This window comes from Trematomus bernacchii, unplaced genomic scaffold (assembly GCF_902827165.1).
Source record: "Trematomus bernacchii unplaced genomic scaffold, fTreBer1.1, whole genome shotgun sequence".
Taxonomy (NCBI): domain Eukaryota; kingdom Metazoa; phylum Chordata; class Actinopteri; order Perciformes; family Nototheniidae; genus Trematomus; species Trematomus bernacchii.
Genome location: NW_022988043.1, coordinates 17,639,223 through 17,663,359, shown reverse-complemented (window position 1 = coordinate 17,663,359; position 24,137 = coordinate 17,639,223). Strand labels below are relative to the sequence as shown.

The following is a 24,137-nucleotide window of genomic DNA, read 5'->3' as shown; positions in this document are numbered from 1 at the left end:
TGAACCCAAAGACGCTTTACATTATGAGGGAGGGTAGACAAACAAGGACAATATTTCACATCATTAATCCAAATCTGTAAAGTAACTTAAGGTACACATTACACAACAAATGTAGTGGAGTAAAAATACATGATTTACCTCTGAATTGCAGTGAAGTAGAAGTACAAAGTAGCATAAAAAGGAAATACTCAAGTAAAGTACAAGTATGTACTCGAGTAAATGTACTTAGTTACTTACCACATATGATGTTGAGCCTGACATGGATGGGCAATATCAAAGGAAAAATTAGTGAAGCTAAAACAGGGCTTTTTTTTTCCGTTCCTGAAAGACCTTCAAACTCTAGTATGAAGTTTTTTTGTTCCAGGTCCAACTGGGCATTTAATTAATATTTTTTTTTTAAAGAAATTAGTAAATCCCAAATCGAATCCAAACCAAAAAGGACAAAATCGTTCTTTCTTTTTTGTATTTCTTGAATAGTTTGCTATGACTAGAGCCTTTAAAGCGTTTGAATCCCAAAACTATATGTCATTAGATCTTTAAATTGAATCGTTTGAATGTTGATAATCCTTGATATTTGTATGATCTGATGGTGGCCTTAATTGTGAAAGAAAGATGATGACATACTAATTTGTCAGTGTGTTTTTATTCATGGTTCAACCTTTCTACGAATACAAATTCATTAACTTATTTTCAGATGATGGTTGTTTTGTGGTGCCTGAATATAAAATGATCTAAAATGTGACTCTTTGGTGTATAACTCATGATGTGGAGGTCTTGACATGTAATCCTACCCTCGTGCTTCCAACAGATGGCGCTGTATATTCAAAATACAGTTGAAATTGAAACAGACAATCCAAACAAGTGTATCATACAGACACTGAAGTTATCCGGCAATACATCATAATTTTGGATTCAAATACTTAATACTAACAACATTTGAATAAACATTAAACGTGCCACAGATAGCTTTGACCAAAATGTAAACTCTTTTTTCTTGTGTAAGGACGCAGGAATATTGTTTATTTTTTTCAGATCAGGGATACTTTTTAAAATTCTAATAATTCAATATTGATACAGACAATGAATGAAACCGACAATCAAACACAATAGCCCTCCCATTAGTCATCCAGTTTCAGGATAACAAAAATAGTAAATAAATCAGTGTACAAATACATACATAAATAAACGAAATTCTATATATTTTAAGAAACCTTTCCCAACTATCAGTTTTTTTCATTAATAACGTAAGACTCCTTATTGAATTATTGATACATGTTTAATTTTTATCAGTCTTACTATTAACAGATGACTTTACAGTTGAACTGAACTGTGTGTGTGTTGAGCATTGACCCTGCAGCTGTTATAGCTGTACAATGCCTTGGTGTGTGTGTGTTTTTATGTGTGTGTGGGTATGCGCGCGTGCTGAAACAGTGATGATGGTGCAGCGTGGAGCAGTTGACCTCCCCCCGGAGGAGTGGCTGACAGGAGGACGGTCCGGCAGCATGCTGAGCGCAGTCCCCGCACAATGCCTCAGACTTCCCCGAGCTGTGGAAGTAGACTTCTTTGCCTTCATGCCACCGCAGGGGTGACAACAGAGCCACACACAGAGCACCAGATCAGACCTACAGCGGTAAGTTGCTCCACCTTGAGATTTCCTGCATGTGCGAGCAGGCGTCTCGAACATAAATCACCATAATATTAAATCCTACAGCGTGCCTTGAGCGACTTTATGTCACTTTTTAATAGGTTTCATGTCATGCTTTCTGCGTGGCCTTCAGTTTTATTGAAGCAATTTATCACACTATTAAAGGGTGGCGTGTGCGTGAATGCACACCGGGAGCGCGTTTTGTTTTGGCTCAGTTGCCTGATTTATGACGCTGCTTCAAACTCATGTGTATACTATTAAGAGCCTAAACATCTGCAAAAAGTCTGATATTTTTCAGTAAAATATCCTGAAATAAACAGAGCTCACAGGACTTGCAATGGTCCACAAAGAATGTTTGCAATTTATTTGTTGTGTTTTTCAACTGTCTGTATTTTGCCCTTTTAAAATGAGACTAAATCAGATTTTTGGCAGACCCATATTTGGTCAATCTGTCACACCTGTGCTGAATGTCCTTCAGAATGTTGCTTTCTGATGGTTATATTGTGGCTTAAGAAACTTTCATTTGAGTCAAACTATTTGGTTGTGTCGAGGCTCTGAGTGTGCATTGATTCCACAGAAAGCAGAGATATGACATGTGTTTCTTTGTCAGGTCAAGCATCAGCAGCCGCTCCGGTGATCCGCTCTGTTCGGGAGATTAATCACACGCAACCTGACGAGATGAGCAGCACAAAGAAGTAAGTGACTTCAACAAGCTTTGCAGGAGTGGTGTACACGGAGCTGCTTGACATTTAATACATTGAATAATGCACACTTGGATGTAAAAGAGCACACACATCCTCTGGTGCTTAATTTAAGGAAATAGGCCTACATGATTAGATAATGATGTGAGCTTCAGTAAAAAGTGGTTCAGTAATGTGCTCTGGCTGCGTTGAAGAAGAATAGTTTCAAATATTGCTGAAACTGCTGTATTTTAAATCTGACTTGCATGTAGCTGAGAAAGCACCTTTAACTAACTAAACAGGGCTGGGTATTAACAAATCCTGAAAGGTAGTTTATTAACAAACTCCAGAAAAGATCATTAAAAGTTTGTTAAAGTTTAAACGTGAAGACATGAACAGATATGTAATGGCTTTAGAACGATCCTAGCCCTGGAGGTAAACATACCTGCAGGCTGCAGGTGACCCTGAACACACCGTGCTCTGTTCGTTTCATGCTGCACAATCACAACTGTGATGAATCAGTCAGCATCCCTGTGATCCTTAACAAGTATCAAAGTGAGATTTTGATATTATAGGCCCTACAATTTCTGGTTATTATTTTTATTATTTCATTTTGTGAACGTGCTCTGAACTGATGTCCCCAATGCATTTAGTTTCTCCAGGGCACCTTTTTTCTCAAGTTGTCATGCCAAATTCAACTCTAAATCCACATTTTATAGGTGATATCTTTTTTTAAACAAATGCAAGTTTCCTCCCCGATGAGAAGGCAGTTATGTTGGTTAATGTTTACTGAATATATCAGTTGTTCAAATTCAATAAAACGTATTAACGGTGTATACTTGATTGTATTTAGTTGCAGTAATTGTATTATTTTGTACTTATAGTGGTAAAAAGTCATTCAATTTATACTTAAAACATGTGCAGATACCCTGGTGAGTGTATATTGTATTATAGAATTAAAAAGGTGGTATTGCATCTTTTAAAGAGGACTACTATCAAAATGGCTTAAGGATTTTTTTCACTTAAGTGCTGTCAGTGTTCCAGGTACACGGCATCAATGTGACTTTGTGTTTTTGTGATTGCTTTTAGAAAACTATCACCAAAATGTTGCCCCTGCTGAATATTTTTTTCTGATTTCAGGATAGTAAACAGGCTGTTGTTGGACAATATGTATATATGTTGTTACCCTAATTATGCTGTTTTATTAAAGACAAAAACGGAAAAAAAGCAGGAATTCATGAAAGTGACTAAAACCAGCAATATGACATTAATTAAGTGATTTCAAAAGAGCTATTTGATGTTTGTCATCATGATTTAGAAACCATGATTCCAGGATGTTAAATCCCAGTTCAAACCTGGCCTTTCCCATGTGATCCACATTTATTTAGAGAGAGCAGTGGGAACTTTGTGTGACAATTACCATGTCACAAAGCTTTGAATTTCTACCTCATGCACCATAGTAACTTCTGTCAGACTAAAGCCTGGCGTGGCTATCATTAAACAAAAACTGTAATTGTTTATTGTGTGCAGAAACCCTTGGAGGGGTTCAGGTCAATGAGATATCCGATGACATTCTGCCTATGTTGCATGAGGGATTTTCTAAACTTGATTGGAGTACAGCATACTAGATACATGACCCAGACACATTCACGTTCGTATCTCATGCTATGACTACAGTTGATATTATATACCATAATAACACAGTCGGGATGCCTGCAGGCTGTTTGATGTTTCCACGGTTTGGACGCACAGCAGACACTTTAGCTCGAGTACAGAGAACACACTCACCTCCTCAGATAGTAAATGTAGGCTACAGGCAGATTACTGTATGCCCTACAAGGACAGGGAGACTGATAACGTATCTGTCGAGTGAAAGATAGCAGCTAATAAACAATCGAGTGCAAAGTAACAATTTGTCAAGTTTTGATTGCTTGTTAGAAGGTTGTTTGATTGATTAGATATTGATAATCAATACAGACATACCTTAAATGATTGACCGAAGGGAAAATCCACCCTAAAATACTTTAGATTCTTAACAGCGCATTGGGTTGGTTGTGTTATTTGCATGCTTTTTTTTTTACCTTTTTACTTATTTTCTTATGTTGCTCTTATCCATAGGAGATAAATAAATGTTAGATTGAGATATTTAATGTGCATCTTTAAGGGATTTTGATAATTAAAATGAATTCAGTGATCTAAAACAGAACAGGCAGAGTCTGAATTTAACATCCAAACTTGGAACAAGTCAAGATCAGTAACCAGTCCTGAATGAATCAAACTACAAGTAGAAGTACTGTATAGTTGATATTGTTGTCAATGTCATAGAAAACAAAATGCCCTTTTGCCTGATTATAGGTAGACTTATAATAAAAAAAAGAAAAAAAAAAGAAAAAAAGAATTACTCTGATTTACGCCGTTTAATTGTCAGAGAAGCATCAAATATTTGACCTTAACCCTAACACCTGCGTTTTCTTTTGCATTTTGTGCAATTCAATTCCTTAATTGATGCTTTGTGTTGCAAAGTACAAAACAAGATCAGTTGCCTGCAGAGTAAACACACATGTACATATTTAGCCTCATCACTGAGTTTGTAGTCATATTGATTATTTGTTGGTTTCCTGTTAAAGCCGTTTCATGCACACATTATTAAAATATGTGATGGAATAATCCTTTACTTATGCAGTGATGCAAATGTATCGCTTTTCGGCGCCTCCCACTTTTTTAACGCTGATTTGGGTGACTTGTGTAATTTGTGGAGAACCGAAGAGTTTTTGTTTTGGGGGTGGGGGGGGGGGGGGGGGGAGTCCGTCCGTCAGTCCGACTGAATAACCGTGCACGTGCATGCATACGCGAGTCATGGTAAAATATCTGGATTAAGAGGTTGCTTTTTCTTTGCACAGCATGAAAGAAAGGCCAAATGAATGGGCTGTGATTTTAGTATTTTTAAGCAGAGGTTGAGTTCAATAATTTGTACGGCCCTCGGAGGATGTTGTAAAAATTGAAAGGAAAAAGGTTCCCCACCCCTGGTGTAAATAATAATAAAAACCCTTGATTTATTACTTAACATCTCTGTCTCCTATTGATCTGAGTATATTATAAAGAATAGCCAGTTAATTGAAGCATTATAGCACAGGCCTTTGTCAGATGGTATATTACGCTGTTTTTTTTCTGCTTCGAATAGTTCTCTCTTTTTTCACCATACGTGTGTTTGCATCCCTGTTATGGTATCCTATATTGCTTAAGGAATATAATACTCAGTGAAGAGTTTGTTTTATCCCCAGCTAATACACTATTTTTTGCAACCATTTTTGCCCTTGTCGTTTCCTTCTTTTACTGTGTTAAGTTCAGTGTAGAAATACAACTCTGGAGCAGACATGTGTGGGCGTCAGGCAGAGTGGAGTTTGGCCTGTTATGTCCATGATTGTTCCATAGGTGGCAATGGAGGAAGTAGGAAGGGCAGTATTAGCAGGAGAGCTGCTGAAGTCCAGAGTTGAACTGCTGTGGAATCATGGTGTTGTTTTAAAACGCTTTACAAGACGACCCAGAGCGGGAAGAGTGACGCATCAAAGTTAAACTATGATAAGGTGTGTTTGAGTAATCAATCAGATTACATTGACCATGATTTATTAAAAATACAATTTCTGTAGTGACAGAAAAAACATCTGATGGCATTTTGAATAACATTTTGGACTTTAAAGAAGTTAACAAGTTCAGTTTTGGAGTAAATAAAGCAGATAGCGTCAGTATGTTCTGAAATTAACATATAAAACAAGAGCTTTAACTTTATTTCTAGAATAATTGTAGTTTGTGTGGTCAAAAAATCTTCCAACTAAAGACAGCATTGTTTTTTTCTTTCTTCAAAAAGTATTGATCAGGGAGTTGTTTGTTTACACATAATCTGCACATGTTAATCAGAAACTCTAATAGGCACTTCTCGGATTGTTGCTAAGAGATTTTGCCTCCTGATTTTTCTTTGTTAAATTTCAAAACAAGACACTTATAAACTAAATGGAATAATATGTACAACATGAAGATTAGTGTGGCATTATGCAGAGAATGTATACTCGTGGACGGGACACTCAATCCCCACCAGCTGGAGGAATACTGTCCTGGGTGTCCCCCTGCCACTCTGCTTAGCCCATGCTGTCCAGTCAACTTTGACCTAGAGTGGACTAAGTTGGGTTAGAAAACATTACTGAAGGTATTAATGACATAATCACATCAAATGCATATATCACTCAAATTTAGTTGATTATTGGACACAGATACAACATTTAATTACTAGCTAATTAATTAATAACTAATTAATTAATAGCTTGCACATTTTTTTGTTATTGTTGTTTTTTATATATATTTTTTTTATGTCTTGTAATTGCACTGTAGAGGAACCTGCGATCTAAGTTTTTCATACAATAAATAACTACAATGTAGTTGTGTATATGTTATGATAATACAACTTGTATCTAATAAAACAGAAAGTAATTCTTTACATGCAAGTAATCAACACTCAAGAAAACAAGTGTTGAACTCTAGTTAATGCCGGTTTCAGATAATAAATATTTCTCTGAGCCAACACCAGAGGCCTGTACTACGAAGCCGGATTTTCCTAACCTGGATATGTTTGAGTTAGCCGGTTGACTAAATCCAAAAAAACCCGGTCCTACGACACTGGTTATCAAGTGGATCGCTCAAGCCAGCCGTGTCCTATCTAGTTAGGTGCGCGTTCACATAAAAGGGGTGGTATTTGGAGTGTTCGACCAATCACAAACATGGACAAGCGTACTGACAGCGCAGAGCGTCATATATTTCCTGAATGAAAAGTCAACTAATATTAGACAAATATGAAGATGTTAAACTTTAAACATCCATGACTTAAACACTTTATCCAGGATAAAAGCCACATAGTTGCACCTGCAAGGTGAATACTGCTGGTAAAAGAAAAAGCGGTTGAATACGTTCATTAACAGTTTTATGATATCACTGCCCCGTCTAAGACACTAGTGCAGGGGTCTCAAACTCAAGGCCCGAGGGCCAAATCCGGCCCGCGACTTCATTTTATGTGGCCCCGCAAGAGCTTGCAAAGAATATAATACGTTTATTATACGGTTACATGCCACTTTACAGAATCAGGTTGCCCATAAACTACATGTCCCACAATGCATCTCGTTTTGTGACATGCACACTGAAGAGACTTGCAACTATTTGCCCTGGACTTCTGCTTTCAGACGTAGTTAATTACTAAGTTATTATCCTATCCGATAATAATCCAATTCAGAGGCAATAATGTCATATAATACATTATTTTATATATATATTATATATTTATATAGTTACAACCGGCCCTTTGAGTGCATCCTTTATGCAAATGTGGCCCGCGATGAAATTGAGTTTGACACCCCTGCACTAGTGGATCTGACTTTAATTACATTTGACTCGAGTGTTTCGTCAACTTAATGTGTTGCTTAAAATAATACATAATACTGTATACTGCATACAGTATGTGACACTCTAAGTGTTGCACGCCAGATACGGCTCAAGAAGCTGACTCAGATAAGGAAATATATGATACATTATGATGTGATATCATGTGATATGAATGATAATGGGACACATCGCCGTCTGCACTCACAGTGCCGCGGACTGTAGGCTACGTAATGTTACTTTGATCCGGTTACTTATGTCGTGGCAGATATTTAAGTAAGCTTCCTTAACGCTAATGTTATAATAGTCAGATTGCTCTGAAGATGGGAGGTGATATTCTATTCATTTTCACGTTCACACGGTCGGTGATTTTGGCCGGCCGTCTTTCCTGCAACAGCAGTTTAAACTGTATTTCCTTTCTCCTCCTGTCATATGAATTGATCGCTTTAAACTCCGCACATTGAGCTCTGATTGGTCAGCAGGCAGTGCTTTTATCCTGGAACCTATCCTGCTCCGGAGGCTAGCCGTTCAGAATAAGTTATCTAGCCCGCTAAAAAGTGAACCAGCTTCGTAGGACCGGAAACCCCTGAAGTTAGCTTGCTAAACGAAAATCTTGATTCGTAGTATAGGCCCCAGGCCTCAGAAAAGGCGACTACACTTTTCTTTTATTATGTAAGTTTACACATTTTAGTTTACTCTCACAAACAAGGAGATTTTGCTATCTACTGTTAATTACACAAACAATAATATTTTCATTCATTAGTTGTAATTTTTTTTGGATTGCCCGGGGCCGTTCAATAAGTTCATACCTTTTTATCTAAATGTGAAATAAATGCATTGCAGACACACTGAAGATGTGCTTAAACTAACACAGAAAACGCACTTACTAACAGTATAACAATGTTTAATGTACGTTCAAAAATACTCAAGTCAAATTTCGATTGCTATCAAGAAAGGACACTAAAGAAAACAAAGATTTATGCAATCTGTCCAATCCAAATAATCCAGAGATTTAAATCTTCAAAATTGACCCAAAGTCTATCAAGAACAAATATGGACATTTCCTGGTTTAAACTGCAATTATTGATCGTGAAATGTTAGAAATTGACTCAGCATCCTCAATAACGCCCACAACCACTTCAACATTGTCCAAATCGGCAAAGCCATTTTTAAACTATTGTCCCTGAACGCTATATTGGTAAATCATGGTAACTAACCCAATGCTTTTTCCTCACTTTATCTGCAGTTGTAATCGCAGACTCTATGCATTACATTAATGCACACAATGTTGACAATATCTGTTTTTTTTACTGCACATATTTTATTCCATTCTATTTCAATGTAAATACAATATAATAAAATATTTTATTTTACTATATTTTTTATTATCTTTAATGTTATTATAGTTTTCTTAAAATAGTTCTCTATCTGTGTTTTGAACTTTTGTTTTACTTTTATGTATGCACCACGACACCAAGTCAAATTCCTCGTAGTTGTCAACCTACCTGGTAGTAAACCCGTTTCTGATTCTGATTCTGATGTAAATGTCCCCGTTGCTAGACAAATAAAGGATCTCTGATTTCTGCCCTACATATGAAGGTTAGCATCTGGCCGTTTCTATGTGTATCATAAAACTTTGGTGAACTCGACATTTCCGGACTCTATGAGCTGGCAACTAGACTTTAAGATTAGGACGAACCTGTATGGAGTCATCTCGGAAAGCAGTGGGGGGGGGCTCCCACACGCCGTCCTGCTACGGGCTTCTGTGTGTTGTCACTTAAGTAAAGCCGGCGTAATCCTGTAAGGGCGGATGAGTAGACAGACATGTGATGCCCCACTTGTTTCTTAGATGGAGGGTGGTGGAGAGGGGGCTGGCAGGCATTACCAGCCAGATGGAGAGGCTTTGTAGTGTGTGGGCGTGTGGCTGATTAGACACAACACTAACAGATACCTTTTCAGATTCCTACTTCCACTTCAATTAAAACACCTTGATTCAGAGTCGTACGGTGTGGATATATCTCAAAGTTTTAATTTGTCAACTTTTCTTTTTTTTGTGCATTGCCAGCGCCAGTCCCTTTGGTCAACACGCTCTATTAGCAGAGACTTCCTGTCCTGTCCCTAACCCCCCCACCTCCAGATTAAATCAATTACATCCTACCTATCGACTGCGCACTTTGCCCTCCTCAAGGACGACCCACATTCTCACACTTGAGGGTAGTTTAGTCACAGGGGAGCAGATCTCAGAGCTGCCAGGCAGTCCCATAGCGTGTCTGTCAATGAGTCTGTAACGGGTGGAGATGAGCGCCACCAGCAGCACCAGACTGAACCCAAATCCAAATTTACTGTATCCGAACGAGCCGAGGAACTATGGCGCCACGTTGTCTCAGGAGGAGAAGTGTGAACAGTCTTTCTTCCTCTTTTACTACTACAGGATGGAGGATGAGGCGGTGCTGGACCGGGGGGCGTCCTTACTCAAGCACATCTGTGACGAGGAGGAGGTAGAGGGTAAGTTATCCTGTTCCTTTGCATTCAAATGTCTCTAAATGTGATTAGAAGAGGTTTTATTTGACCTACCAAATAATGTAAACCACAAAACAATAGTAACACAACTCGCAAAAAACAACAAAGGTGGTGCATTATAAAAACTTTACCAAGGTTTTAGCCTCCTACTGAAATATTTGTTTAGTACCTTAAAGAAGTTCCTCAGACATAACTGAGTCTGCTTAACAAAAAGTACGACCTTAAGCTAAGCAATTATTTACATTTCTGACGCTTCTTTTTATTTTAAACAACTCACCTCGTCTGAATTGATTTTAGAAGCATTCATTGACATAAACAGGAAGGACCTTATCTAGCGTTTTTTAAGAGTGCCACATTTCAGGCCCTTCCTGCACGTACACCGTGACGCTCACCTGCTAACGAGCTGGCATGAGAGAGATGTAGAACACGGAGCATGACACCCTGTGTTTACCTCACTAATCCCCGTAAATACCCTCAGGACAACAAAGAGGAAACAACTGCCGGTATGCTCAAATGTCTTCAAAGATTTCCTCCTGATAAAATGGCAATTGTATTGTATTGGCATCTTTATAAATTGATTAATGCCACCAGAAAATAGACAGTAGCATTATTCAGTAAAGTATAGATCTCTATTCGACAAATGAGTGATGAGACAATGATATGTTTCTCCCTTTTTTATAAATGACACAACCAGATAAGGCATATATATCTGTGGTGCATGATATCAAGACAATCTAATTTCACAATCTTTTTGACCAAATACTTTGATATCAGTATTGTGTCGATATTGTAGGGTTGACCATTTATGCTTACACAAAGTATTTACACAATGAGAATCTTGTTAAATAATCACCAGTAATGTGGATTTGATGACTAAGCAGGCAAAGGCCAATAATAGAAATGCTAGAACAGTCTGGTAAGTTAATGAAAGAACATTGCTTTACTGAGACATGCAGCCTTTAAAACCACCAAAGGAAGCACTTACCATATCCAACATTTAAGAAATAACATTTCACATCATGATATTGATATTATATCGATATATTGCCCTATCCTTAAATAGATTTGTAATTTTTTGTAGTAACTTTATTACTTCAAAAATGTTTTATGGCAGTGTTTTGGAGTGACAGCTTTTCTTCCATTTTTATTTATTTGTTATGCCCAAAACTCAGCTCATTACAATTTCAGTAGCCCTCAAAGTCCCCTCTCATTATGCTTCTTGTTACTTAGGAGCAGGGCTAGATTTTCTTTTTGGGTAATCGTCCAGCAGGTTAAAGGGCCTGGCATAGTGACAGTTTTACCACCAAAGAACTTCATGGTTTGTTTTGTTTTTTGACTGAAGTAGTCAATGGTTACACACCATACTGTTTGTCTTTTTTGGCAAGGATAAAACCCAGGACAAAATTAGCACAAAAAGTTGAATTCCCTCTGAATGACAATGTTTGTTGTTTACTAAAACATCAGTTCTGTCCGGTCCCATTAATTATTAGATTACACTTTATAAGCAAGCTTGAACGCCTGGCAACTTGTTTATGCACTGTATAGAAATACATGTTAAGCATTGGCTGTTTAAAAGAGTTTTCAATGCAATGGAAAGGTTTTTTAACTTTTTGTAGTTCATTAAATGGGCTAAAACATGCAAAACCACTTGTAAAAAAACTTTAAATTAACTCAGTTATCTACAAGCTTGAAATACATATAACAGGGTCAACATTGGAATTTGCACATCAGTCCCTCATGCTGGAGGACAACATTTTGTCAGGTGTCACCTCAGCTTGAACCCTGCCTCAGCCTCTCTAACTTCCTGTTCCTAACCAGCATCTCAGCTGTGACTGCATGTGTCCTTGACTGCTGACTAATTCTCTTTTTGGAGTCTTCACTGAGTTCAGTCTCCTCCCCACTGCTCGCTCAGAGCCCACAGCTTGACTGATAATAAGAACAATAAGAAGTAAGATAGCTTGTAATTTCACACATTGTACAAGATAAAAGTCTGGAGGATCCTTAGCTCACTTAATTATCTTTTTCTGACACTGATTAGTTTGTGGTTTCACTCAAGCCAAGATGGATCATTTACTTACGCATGCAAATAAGAACTCTGGTGTGACCTTAGGTTACATGATTGTACTCCAGTGATGTAATTCAAAGTTTCATGTTGTAGCTGAGTCAGAAGTACAAAAAAAGAGGTATAGCTAATTCGGACAATAAACTGTCTCCCCCCCACTGATCCAAAAGTATATTTTTAAAGCCATTTAGCATTAGCATGCTGCTAGTGCTGCGTGGCCGTATGCCATCCTCCCCACTGGTCTGGTCAGGTCCCAGCGGCGCGGTTACTGGGGAAACTGGCGGTGGTGTTGCCTCTCCTCAGAAATCTAGTGAGCTAAACAAACCTCCCAGCATACACCAGATTTTAATTCATTCAGTGTGTGCTTACAGGCAGCTCCAAAAGAAGTTCTTCTTCCAAGCAAAAAAAAGAAGAGGAAGTTGCCTCACAAAGCTGCTCTGGCAGTGTGCAAATCTTCCTTTCGAGCTCCTTGACTCGACTATTTTTTATTCTTTCTCCGTCACCCTCCTCTCTTTCTCTTACCTCCTTTCTTGCCTGTACAAGCATCTTCATGCTCTGCTTTATTGCTCATCTATCAGCCCGAATAGCAGCGCCGTCTTTCTTTCTGTCTGTCTATGTCTCTTTTCTCTTTTGTTGTTGCTGTCCAGCCATCTGCTTCTCTTGTAATGCCCACTTTCTGTATGTTAAGTCTGATCGCTTCATTGTTCGACTCTTACTTAATGAACCACTGTGAAGGTAAAATGTAACAATATGTTACGTTTTTTTAATTCCATATGTTCTCCTCTTATATATCCTAACTATCTATAGCTATATCCTCATAAAGATAATCAGATTTCTTATGCTGTACTCGACAAAGCCCTTAGGAAGTGAGCCAGGCATCAAAGCACATTTTCTTAGTGGCCTAACGGTGCTACTCCAGCTGTCATGTCAGTACGTGATGTCATTTTATATGCCCAAAACACCTTATCCCCATTTGTTTACATTGGCAAGAAAATGTCTGTAAATCAGTTGCTGATTGCTTTTTGCTATATCAGCTACTCAGGTGGAACACTTGAACAACCCTTCTTCAAATAATTTGTTCCTAAAAGTTATTAAATGTGCTAAAGATTGATGCTCCAAAACCCAAATGTAATGTAAGCCTGGTTTCCACTCCATTTCAGTTTGGTACACAAAATGACACATGCCTTGACTTGACATGCAGACTTAGTGTGGCATGTTAACAATGTCCCACGTGTACTCGCAGCATTGTAAAAATACAGACAAAAAGATTTTTCACATGGGATTTTTCACAGGGAAAAGTTCCTCTAATAAACTGTCTGAGCTTCAGCATCAAGCTTGCAGTCTCATTGGTCACTCACACTTTCCTCCATCTTGGCAACTCTTAATTAGCAGGATGTTGCCAGCTCAAAATATTGTGCAGTATCTAGGGTTGCAAAATTCCGGGAATTTTCAAAGATGGAAACTTTCCACGAGAATTAACGGGAATTAACGGGAATTAACGGGAATAAACGTGAATTTATGGGAATAAACTGGGAATTTTCAAAATTGAAGGTTGGCTCTTCATAGGGAACTTAAATATAGTTGGGGAAAGTATATTTTAGCATAATCTTGACTAAAACAAACAGATGCCATTCAAGTACACTTGAATATCCATGCCATAGCACACTGCTTACTGCATGGCTATTGAGACCACACAAAGGTTCGCAACAGGCTCACAGGTGAGAGTGGAAAAACTGGTTGGCATTCGGGCAAACCTAAGGCTCTTTGAGCCTGACACAGAGCCATCCTCAACAAGGCTGGACAGTGACACTGAAGAGGAAGACTCAGAGTTGGATGTTGATGAGGCCCAGGAAGAGCCCGTTGACTGAAAGGGTTTAGCAAAAATGCAGAGGATTGCTTGAAGGAAGATTTGCATGTTTAATGGGACTTTTTGGAGGGAGAAGGGCTCTTTTCATTTAACATTTTGAATGGGACTTTGTGGGGATTTTTGGATGGGGGGTGCATTTTTGTTCATTTTTTAATGAGTGGGGTTGGAGGGGATGAGTAACATTTAACTCAACATTCCTGTTTTCGTTCTTCAATGAAACAAATAATTGTTCAATAAAATAATGAAAACTCTGTTCTACTTATTTATATATTAATATTTTTTTAAAGAAAATCTGTTGAAATGTCATGTTTTTTTGTTTAATTTTGCATCGAATATTTCCAAAATTCCCCAGCTTAACTTCCCATGGAAACTTTCCGGAAACTTTCCGGAAATTTACCGGAAAGTTTCCGCCCCTTTGCAACCCTAGCAGCATCCCACATTTTTTCTTTCACACTGGAAAAGTGTCAGGATGTGCAGTATTCTCTTGGAAAAAATTTCCCTTGTTCCTGATATTTGTAATGTTTTAATATTTTTATGAAAATGGGCAAAATAACAAAAAACATCACAGAATCATAAAAAAAATCTCCACAATTCCCCCAAAAATCTCAACTTGGAGTTTTGTTTCTAGGTGAATGTATGTTTTGATGCCGTCAGGGTTTTAGCTGTGTACGATTGATCTAGTGTTTTTATGTTATCCCATAAACATTGGATGGCGTCTTTGTTGAACCAAAAGCCAAGTCTGCAGCCCAGTGGTGTGGGTGATGCGGGTCTGTCTCCAACTGTTTTCTTTGGGATAGTTCCTCTTAATCTGTCCTGTGTGACGGAGAAAAGTTACCGAAAAAGACTGATTGCGGAAGTTATAGTAAAATAATCACCAAATATTTGTTCATACACATCTTTTATATATATTTCATGGCTTGAAATGCATTTAAATCGCATCAGCTGATGCATGCACACATGTATTCATTTAGGTTCATATATTTTGATAATGTATTTAACTTTTGTATTTTATAAGATGTAAGAAGCAAATCAAAATACAAAATGTTTTATCGCCATTAGAAATCAGCAACTAGCCACGCTGCTCTCTTAAAATCTTATTTTTATGATTTATTTTCAGATATCTTGGAGAATTAGTTCTCATTTGTCAATGGTATAAGCAAACTACAAACTGATGTCTGATATCTAGTACAGTATTTAACAACTAATCAATATCTGCTCAGTGTTTTGGTTTCATTTACATGAAAACCACATTGAATTCTATGACTTACAATATCCCTTCCCATTTTAGGTGAAACAGCTCAAACCTTTTTAGATCTGTCATGTCTCTAATACAATAGCATAGCTTTGTATCCACTTTGGTGTCAGTGAATGTAAATGAACCCTAAAAGAACAGGCATTGTGTAAACATAGAATAATGACTGTTGTTGTTCTTCAAGAGAAATCATTGTTTGTTGTGTCGAGGGTTTCAGCCACTTCCTGGTTGAGTCATGTGCAGTGCTTGGCTCAGCATTACCCGACGTTTTGACACTGATAGTATAGAGCCTTTTGTTTCAGCAGGACGTTTGATGTTTACCCTGAAAGGTTGCTTTTAATAGCCTTCCTCTACTTCGGAAGGCAACCTTGTGGCACCAAAAACGTGGTCAAGAATGTCAGTTTCAATACAGTCTCTGGGTAACTGTATTGTTGAAAGAAAAGTATACAGAAATCATCAAGAGTTATTGATTTATTATTATTTACTTGAACTACAGTATGACATTACTTAAACTAATAAAGAGCAAGCATTAGTCAGCTTACAAAGTGTATACTACAATGGATATTTATATAAACATATACCCTAAAAAGATGTGTGTTTTATCTTATTGCTAAGAGCATCTATCTAAAAGTTTCAATGTTATTGAAAGTGAAACCTAATTAGTGTATCTGAGTTCTTTCTTGGTCCATGCTACTCCCTTCCACCGAGTTCTGTGAAAATTGGGCCTTTATTTTTCCCATAAACCTATTGACAAACACATCGCACTTCTATTGGCTAGCGTTCTGACACATTGTATGTGATAGGCTAAGGGGCGGGACATCTCTAAGTGGTTGACCAATCACAACAGAGCCGGCCAGCTAACCAATCAGATCAGACTGGGCTCTGGTTTTCAGACAGAGGGTGAAAGCGGTGCTGCAGCACAGGCAGTATGAGAAAAATAAAGAGCTTCTTGAACATTAAAGCATGGAGATATGTCACAATAGAGGCACTATATACAAATACGAACCTGAAAATGAGCATAATAGTACTCCTTTAAAAACACCAAATAATAAAGTGGCATAAATATCAGAAATGTTTCAAACCATTCCTGTTGCACAATCCACGTGTTTCCTGTCTATTATCATATGCAGCATTTTCCAAGCAATAACTGACCATTCTAACAAAGTCAGCAAGTTTAAAGGTGGGGTAAGTTTGAGAAACCGGCTCGAGATACACTTTTTGTTATATTCCATGGAATGCTCTTAACATCCCGATAGCAATGAATATCTTAAGTGCTTCTCAAAGAATCCATAAAAAAATGTCATCTGTGGAAGCCGTAGTACTGTAAAAAGCATGACCAATCATTTTAGCCGGCCCGACTAAAATAACTGGATGGCCTACCTGCCTGTCAGCCTTCCATCTGTGCACAAACTTATCTCGTGCCCTCGTTGGTCATGTGCGCGTTCGTGTGTGTTGGACCAAGAGGAGGCTCTGTAAGGAAGTGGCAGATTTTCTCCGGTTGTGTATTTTCAAATTCTAGCGCACTCGAGCTGGTTTCTCCAAAATTACCTACCCCACCTTTAAGGGGAGCTTCAGATCTTTAATGTTGTTGTAACAGAAAAAGGTTTGCAGTATGGTTCATTGCTGTGTAAACACACGTACATACAGTAATGTATCACTCAGGTATGAGTATATTAAATTGCACCTGAAATTCCAGACTAGCAAAGAATGTAATAAGTTAGGAAGAAAATCCATCTAAATGGTATGTTATCAACAAACAGTCTGGTCTGCTTGGCATTGTTGACCCTAAACCACCAAACTACATGTAAAACTGTCCTGTTGGTATTGTGCCAAAATAAATACATAACAGGGATGTAGTCATGCATGCAGTTATGGCGTTTTCACTGCTACGTCTTACTTATTTTTCTGTGCAAATATTTGTTTTGACAGTGTACTGCAACCTCTATAACCCTGCTCCTCTATGCTGACTTTAGAACGTGAGAATGTTCCCTGTTTGACTGAATTGAGAAGTGGTCATGATTGGGTTCAGGTCATGTTGTATTTTATGTGTTTTGCAGCATAGTTATCACATTGTGATTTTCTAATTATTCTATCTTTGCACTTCCTTATAGGTGTTTTGGTTATGTATTTAGTACATATTTAAGATGTCAACTGTGAAGCCTAGATGCATTACAGCAATCTGGATTTGTCAGGATATAGTGTCAGATAATTTATCAGCTGTTCTGTTTTTGTTGCAGGTCACCACACCGTTTACATTGGCGTGCACGTGCCCAAGAGCTATCGGCGTCGGAGGCGTCACCGTCGGAAAACCGGCCACAAGGACAGAAAGGAGAGGTTGACGGAGAACACCTCGGACAAGTCGGACACAGACAACAACGATGAGCCCAGCAACAGCATCCTCAAACCTCTCAGTAAGTCTTGATGGACGTCCTGTCGGGGCGGATTAGGGCTCATGTCGCTCTTTTCTGAAGGATGCTCTCTTTTCCAGAATAAATGCCCCTGTAACTCTACATGAAAAGTTGCTGAGTCCACTTAGTGGCCAGAAATAGCTGTGCGTGTCCTGCTGAGTTAAGAGTGCGTTTCAGTCAGAATTTTCATTGGAAGTAATGGCTACTCGGATATAATTGTACTAGTGCTGATATGGGTGTCTTGAGGATTGTGTGTAGGAGCATGCTGTGCTTTTGTCCTTGGTTGTAGACATACGTGTATCACTCTTAGAGTGCATGCCCATGTGTGGGGTTCAATTTGTGTTAATGCTTACGTTGGCTGGAGCGTCCTTTGTCCTTTATAGAGTATAAAGTGCGATATGCCCTCAGGCGGACCCTCGGACAAAGAGCTCCAACCAGTTTGAGGAAAACTGAGGAAGAAAGGGAAGAAGAAAGGTTACATCCATTGGGTGACATCTTTCATGAATTGGAAGGGGTTAAAATATAATTTACAACAAGATATATATTATGTGTCGTTGCAGGTTCGGCCCCATTGTATCACAATTGCTGTCTGTCTGGAGGGCGGTAGAGAAACTATGTGGCCGCCCCTATGCATGGTATCCATGTTCCCCATTATTTAACAATGCCAGATTGTTGATTGGGGGCCATCCCATTCAGTTTCCTCAGTGGAAAACTGGGGAACGTCTATGGAGATGAAGGTCTGCGTTCGTTTCAGGAGCTGTGTACAGAATTTGATTTACCTCGTTCCTCCTTTTTCTTTTATTTACAGTTGAGGTCGGCTTTAAGGGCTAACGGTGTTTCATTGCAAAGTCCTCTATCACCACACCCGCTGCGTAACATTCTACACTCCACTAGAGGTACAAGTGGCCTTGTTTCCAAACTTTACTCCTTCATTTCACAACACGCTTATAGACCCCTGGCGTTAGAGGCGATATGGAGGGCCGATATCCCAGATCTGGATCCAGAGTTTGATTGGGATGAAGTCTGGTCCAATATACTAATAGCTTCTAGGAATCCTGACCACCAGCACATACATTATCATTTCACTCATAGAGTTTACCTTACGCCTAGGAAGCTTTGTTTAATGAAAATAATTGCTGATCCAAATTGCACTCTATGTGACGTAGAGGCTATTGGTACTTATCTACATATGTTCTGGGAATGTCCGCCAGTGGCCAGATTCTGGGAGATGGTTGCCTCTAACCTTTCGGCGATATTTGAGACTAACGCGCCTCATTCTCCTGTTACACTTATCCTAAACGACCTGTCCAACCTGGGTTTAACCCTGACCAAAAGGTGAGCACTATTAGCCGAGCTTACAGCAGCAACAAAAATTGGTTGCGACTCGCTGGAAGCCTCCCCATTCCCTCTCACGTAAGGTCTGGGTTCTAACATATCTAGACATAACGTATCTAGAAATATCGACAGCCCGGGTACATGGGGCGAAGGAGTCAACAATAGAGATGTGGACTTCGCTCATTGTGAACCTCAAAAACATATTAGGATAACTATCTAATGGGGATGGTGATCTGAATGGGGGGGGGGGGGACGTCACTGGGTTTTGTTTGTTTCTTTAGATTTGTTTTGTGCTGTCTTGTACTGTATTGCATTTGATGTTATTGATTGTACCATTTGTTTAATAAATAAAAAAAACAAGATATATATTATTAAATAAATAATGTTAATAATATAAAATAATCATAATGGGCGTGCACTGTAGAAAATAATAATAATTTCAATAATCATTTACATTTTCCGAATTCCTCTCGTGAGGAAAATAAAAAAATAAACCACTATGTGATTGTTACACTTCGCTTGACGTGGGGGATTTATTTCAGGACATAAATCCAATCACTGAATAGATTACAGCCCATCTGGTGTTGCTACTGACTGTGATAATGCATATTAAGCAAAAACTGTGTCTATATCCAAGATATAGATCTAACTGGAGTTGCACCGCTCTGTGAGGAGCCTTCAAAGCAACTGAAGAAGGTATTACAGATGTTATTTAGTTGTTTCAGATATCATCCGGCTAGCTGTTTAGAATGAAATGCATGAGAAGCTGTGTAATCTGAGCTTTCCTGTCATTAATTCTTATATCCCTACATTCGGGTTTAGTATTACCGTGTCATACAGTGCGTGTTATCACTGAAAGCCAAGCAGTTCCTACTAATGACCCATTCTGATCATTTCCGTGAACTTAATCATTTCTAGCGTCCTGAAGATAGAGCTTAAGTTACTGTAGCAGAGATTTCCTCTTTTCTTTTGTTTACCATTGGTTTCACAACCTGTCAGATATATACTGATTTTATTTGTTCGTATGGATATAAGATATATATATATTATATATATATATATATATATATATATATATGTATAAACAGCAATGCAGTAACTCTTTAGCCTTGCCGGCTCATTTGCTCACACTTCCCACACAAGATTAGTATTTTTATTTAAACAGTCAAGGAAAACATTTTGAGGAGTTTTTGGGAGTTTGGTTATTGTGCTTGTAGTTGCGAAGCCGACTTTTATGTTGGGGTCTTAATGCTTGAATGTGTAAGATAAACTGGTAAATGACAGCTTAATTGTTTCTTTCTATTATTGTAAACTGTATAAAGTGTTACAAAAAAGATAAATTCAAAGACTTGGCTAAAGAAAAACCTATTCTAAATCACTCAAATATCCATTGCAATGATTAAGCAACTGATCAATGAAAACAAAATAATCACTTACTATTTGTTACAAAAATAAGTACATTAATTTTTTGACAATTAGCTGTTGTCCACTCGGTAAGGCAAGATCATTAAAGATGTTTAAATCTGGAGCAAAACATGTACAATAAAACCCCTCACACCCACAACTGGTGTAAACAAGGTGATGTCACCTCAAAGTGCTGTCCCATTCAGGTTTATACAATTTCAGCCTCTCGCACCTTAAGGACCCTAAACCCTGAACCCTAAAGGCCTTGGGGGTGGGGCATTCGGCTTGTGCCATCTATTTACATTTTACTCCCTCGCTTTGCCATTACTGATTATGCTTAAAATCCAATCCATCATGGCTGCATCAAGTCTTTACTTGCCTGCCAATGTGTCAAAGGGGAAAAAAAATCGGAACATGTGAAACCCTACACACCTGGGTTTGTTTACAGCAACACTGGTAATTCTCCATTCATGGAAAAATACGACTATGTTGGCTGGGGAATGTGGGCATTGACGTTAATAACAGTCAACACTGTGCTGCTGGCTCTGCTGGCTCTGCTGGTTCATATGGGTGCAGTAGCGTAAACACTGTTTATGTTATGTAGAAATCTGTCATGGACTTAAGGGGTTAATAGATGGTCCAAAGTCCATTTCTTTAAAGTTACTAATATAAAGAGTTGCTGCCTGTACTGGTGAAACTATCAATAGAATAGCAACATGTCTGATTTCCGTTTTCTGATGCATCCAAACACAGCTGTATTAGCAGGACATTTTGACGATTTATTTTATTTTTATTTAACCTTTATTTAACCAGATAAAAACATTGAGATAAAATCTCATTTTCAATTCAACGATAACTCACTGTGATGCAGAAACATTACAAAAAGAGCACATATGTGACTAAGAATCAATTGCGCAACAAAAAATGTATTTCCTGTCTTTTTTGCAGTTCTAGAAAAATGTAATAAAGTCCTTCAAAAGAACATTACCCCTCATAAGCATTGGTCTTAACGTACCGACAGTATGCTGAGAAAGAGTTTTAGTTTAAGAGGGCATACTCTTATTTTCTGGTTCATACTGGTATTTTGGGTTTCTACTGTGAGAAATGTACATACTTGTTCAAATATACCTTCTGTCTCCGATCTCTCAGATCAGGGGGATGGGCGATATATTCTAATGAGCCAAATCTGAATGGTTTGTTGAATCCCATGTTTTGTCAAGCAGGCAGCCAACAAAACCACTGACATGGTTGTCTTCTTCAATCTCTTATTCATTGATTCCCCAAGTTCTTTTCTAAGTGATGATCACTATTCTTCTCAAATATATTCCTTCACTTGGTGTTTTGGTAGGGACAGCGCTCCAAAGTCTCCCATTGGTTGGGTTGACAGTGAAGGCAAGAGCATGGTTTGACTTGATGTTGTTTAGCTTGCAGGTATAGCTGACCTTTCAGGGTCAAAGTAGCGACATTAGCATGCAGCAAGCTATTAGGGAAAGCTAGTGAGCTAGCCTACTACCCTTCAGACGTCATGAATGTCATAGGCATTAAACGTAAAATGGAGGTCATTGCCATTTCGATTTTTAGTAGAGGTTTGATTCAAATCAGTGTTAACAATTATTGCTAAAGAGAAGGTTTTTTTTGTGATCTGGTGACTCCAAAGCAACTCTGCCTTTGTAAAATGTTGGTATGGCAAAAACTGGAATTTGTAAGGCATGGAAAAATTGACAGGCATGCAGTTTACCTAATGTCCTACTGTTATTCACTGCCCTTCCTGTGTTATTCTCTCTGGGAATCATGCCCCCCCCCCGGGGGGACGGCCCTTGTCTGGATTGAAATCCCCTTGTTTGGTCAGATGGACACTGCAGGGACTGAAAGTGCATCCTCCTGGTTACATGTGTGTCCACTGCAGGGACATTTGACCCCTGCTCGTTTTGATGATTATGTTTTTTTCAAAGCTTTTTCCCCCATCCTTTTAGATCCAATGTCCTCTCAAATAGGATTTCAAAGATTACTTAGGAACTCTGTTCTTCTACAAATGGGTTTAATTTCACAAAGTCAGACAGAGCAAGCCATGACTGCCGTGATGTTTGCAGTTTTTTGTAAATGATCTCCAATTGAATGTCTGTTGCTTCACTGGAAGAATACCCGCTTCTCTGGAAATGAATGTCTTGAGATTTATGGAGGGTTTCAAAGTTGATTAGATAAATACAAAGGTCAGGCAAAAAACTTGATTATTTTCCCTTCTTGTTCCTGAAAAGGTGGCATTTTGAATGTATCCAGCATTCCTATGGCAACTGTGATAGGTTTTACATCCCTTTACAATTACAACTATTACTTTAAAAGTGTATACACAGTGCGATGCTCCACTTGGTAGTGAATACTTTCCATGTGTGTTACAAGGAAGCATCCAAATTGATTCTGGTGAGTTATTCAACTATGCATAATATAACGTAATGGCTTATTGGCCTTGATGATTCTAGTTGGAATACATATTCAAAACAATTACTATTACCCTTTAACGTATCACAAATTCAGGGGAGGTTTTGTTAAAACCTTTGCCTGTGCTCAGTGCCAGCAATGGGAAAATACTCCCAAGACATGGAAGATATTCTTCTGTATCATATCTTTTAATGTATATCAGTAGAAAAGGTCTGTCGATATTGATTGGATAAACTACTTACACTAAACCTTTGAAGGCCATTGTTTTGTTTGAATTCTTCTATCTGGACATGAGTTATTGTTATGATGAGTTAATATTCATTGATTTGACTCTTAATTTAACATTGCCCCCAACCACAAACATTCAGAGCCCTTTTAACCCTTTGTTCTACATGTCCCACATAGGTCTTCTAGCTTCATTGTTCAGTGTTAATAACCAACAAAGGGTATTTAAAGAGAAAAGGACAACACTTATTTCTCAGTCTAGTCTAGACAGTACATTTGATGAAATTGCACTGTAGTAAGGATTATACGCATTATCACATCTAATATGCTCTGTAAGGTGTCCTTGAGATCTTTGAAAGGCGCCCATAAATAAAATGCATTATTATTATTATTATTAATATCTCATAGGAGTTTAGTTTTTTACTACTTTTATTCAACCTGCCTCCACTCATTTACTTCACCCAAATTGCTATGATTCCGTATCTTTGAACACGTTCTTTGATACGTCTTGACACTGGCCTGAAGATTTATACTCTATCTACTGTAACAATAAAGTATCCACTAAAATACATACTTCATTGATATGGTGTACAGATCAGTACCAATAAAACAAGGTTTTACCTTGTTGTAATAAAAAGTAAGTTTTCTTTTCATTGAGTGATCAATCAATGTTAGCTTTGGCAGGCAAGTATGTTTTAAGATAGAAATAAAAAGGGCCTGGCTACATTGATCCAACAAAGAAAAAGAAAAATATGACATTGTTTTTTTTAAATTGGAATCCGTCATTGTGCGCCTCTGCCACTTGTATGTGCAATTCTGTAAATTCATCATATGTCAACTCACAGCTCATTTATTGATGCGGTGGTGGCTAACTGGGAAGGT

The 24,137-nt window shown here is 38.2% G+C and overlaps 1 protein-coding gene across 1 annotated transcript in view; it reads left to right on the top strand.

The window, feature by feature from the left end:
- Positions 1-1,534: 1,534 nt before the first annotated feature.
- Positions 1,535-24,137, top strand: part of slc4a4a (solute carrier family 4 member 4a) — a 69,247-nt gene continuing 46,644 nt past the window's right edge. The window contains 4 exon segments of the mRNA XM_034118336.1: positions 1,535-1,630; positions 2,256-2,340; positions 10,178-10,251; positions 17,685-17,858. Coding sequence (XP_033974227.1) covers positions 2,324-2,340; positions 10,178-10,251; positions 17,685-17,858 — 265 coding nt within the window. The 5' untranslated portion in view covers positions 1,535-1,630; positions 2,256-2,323.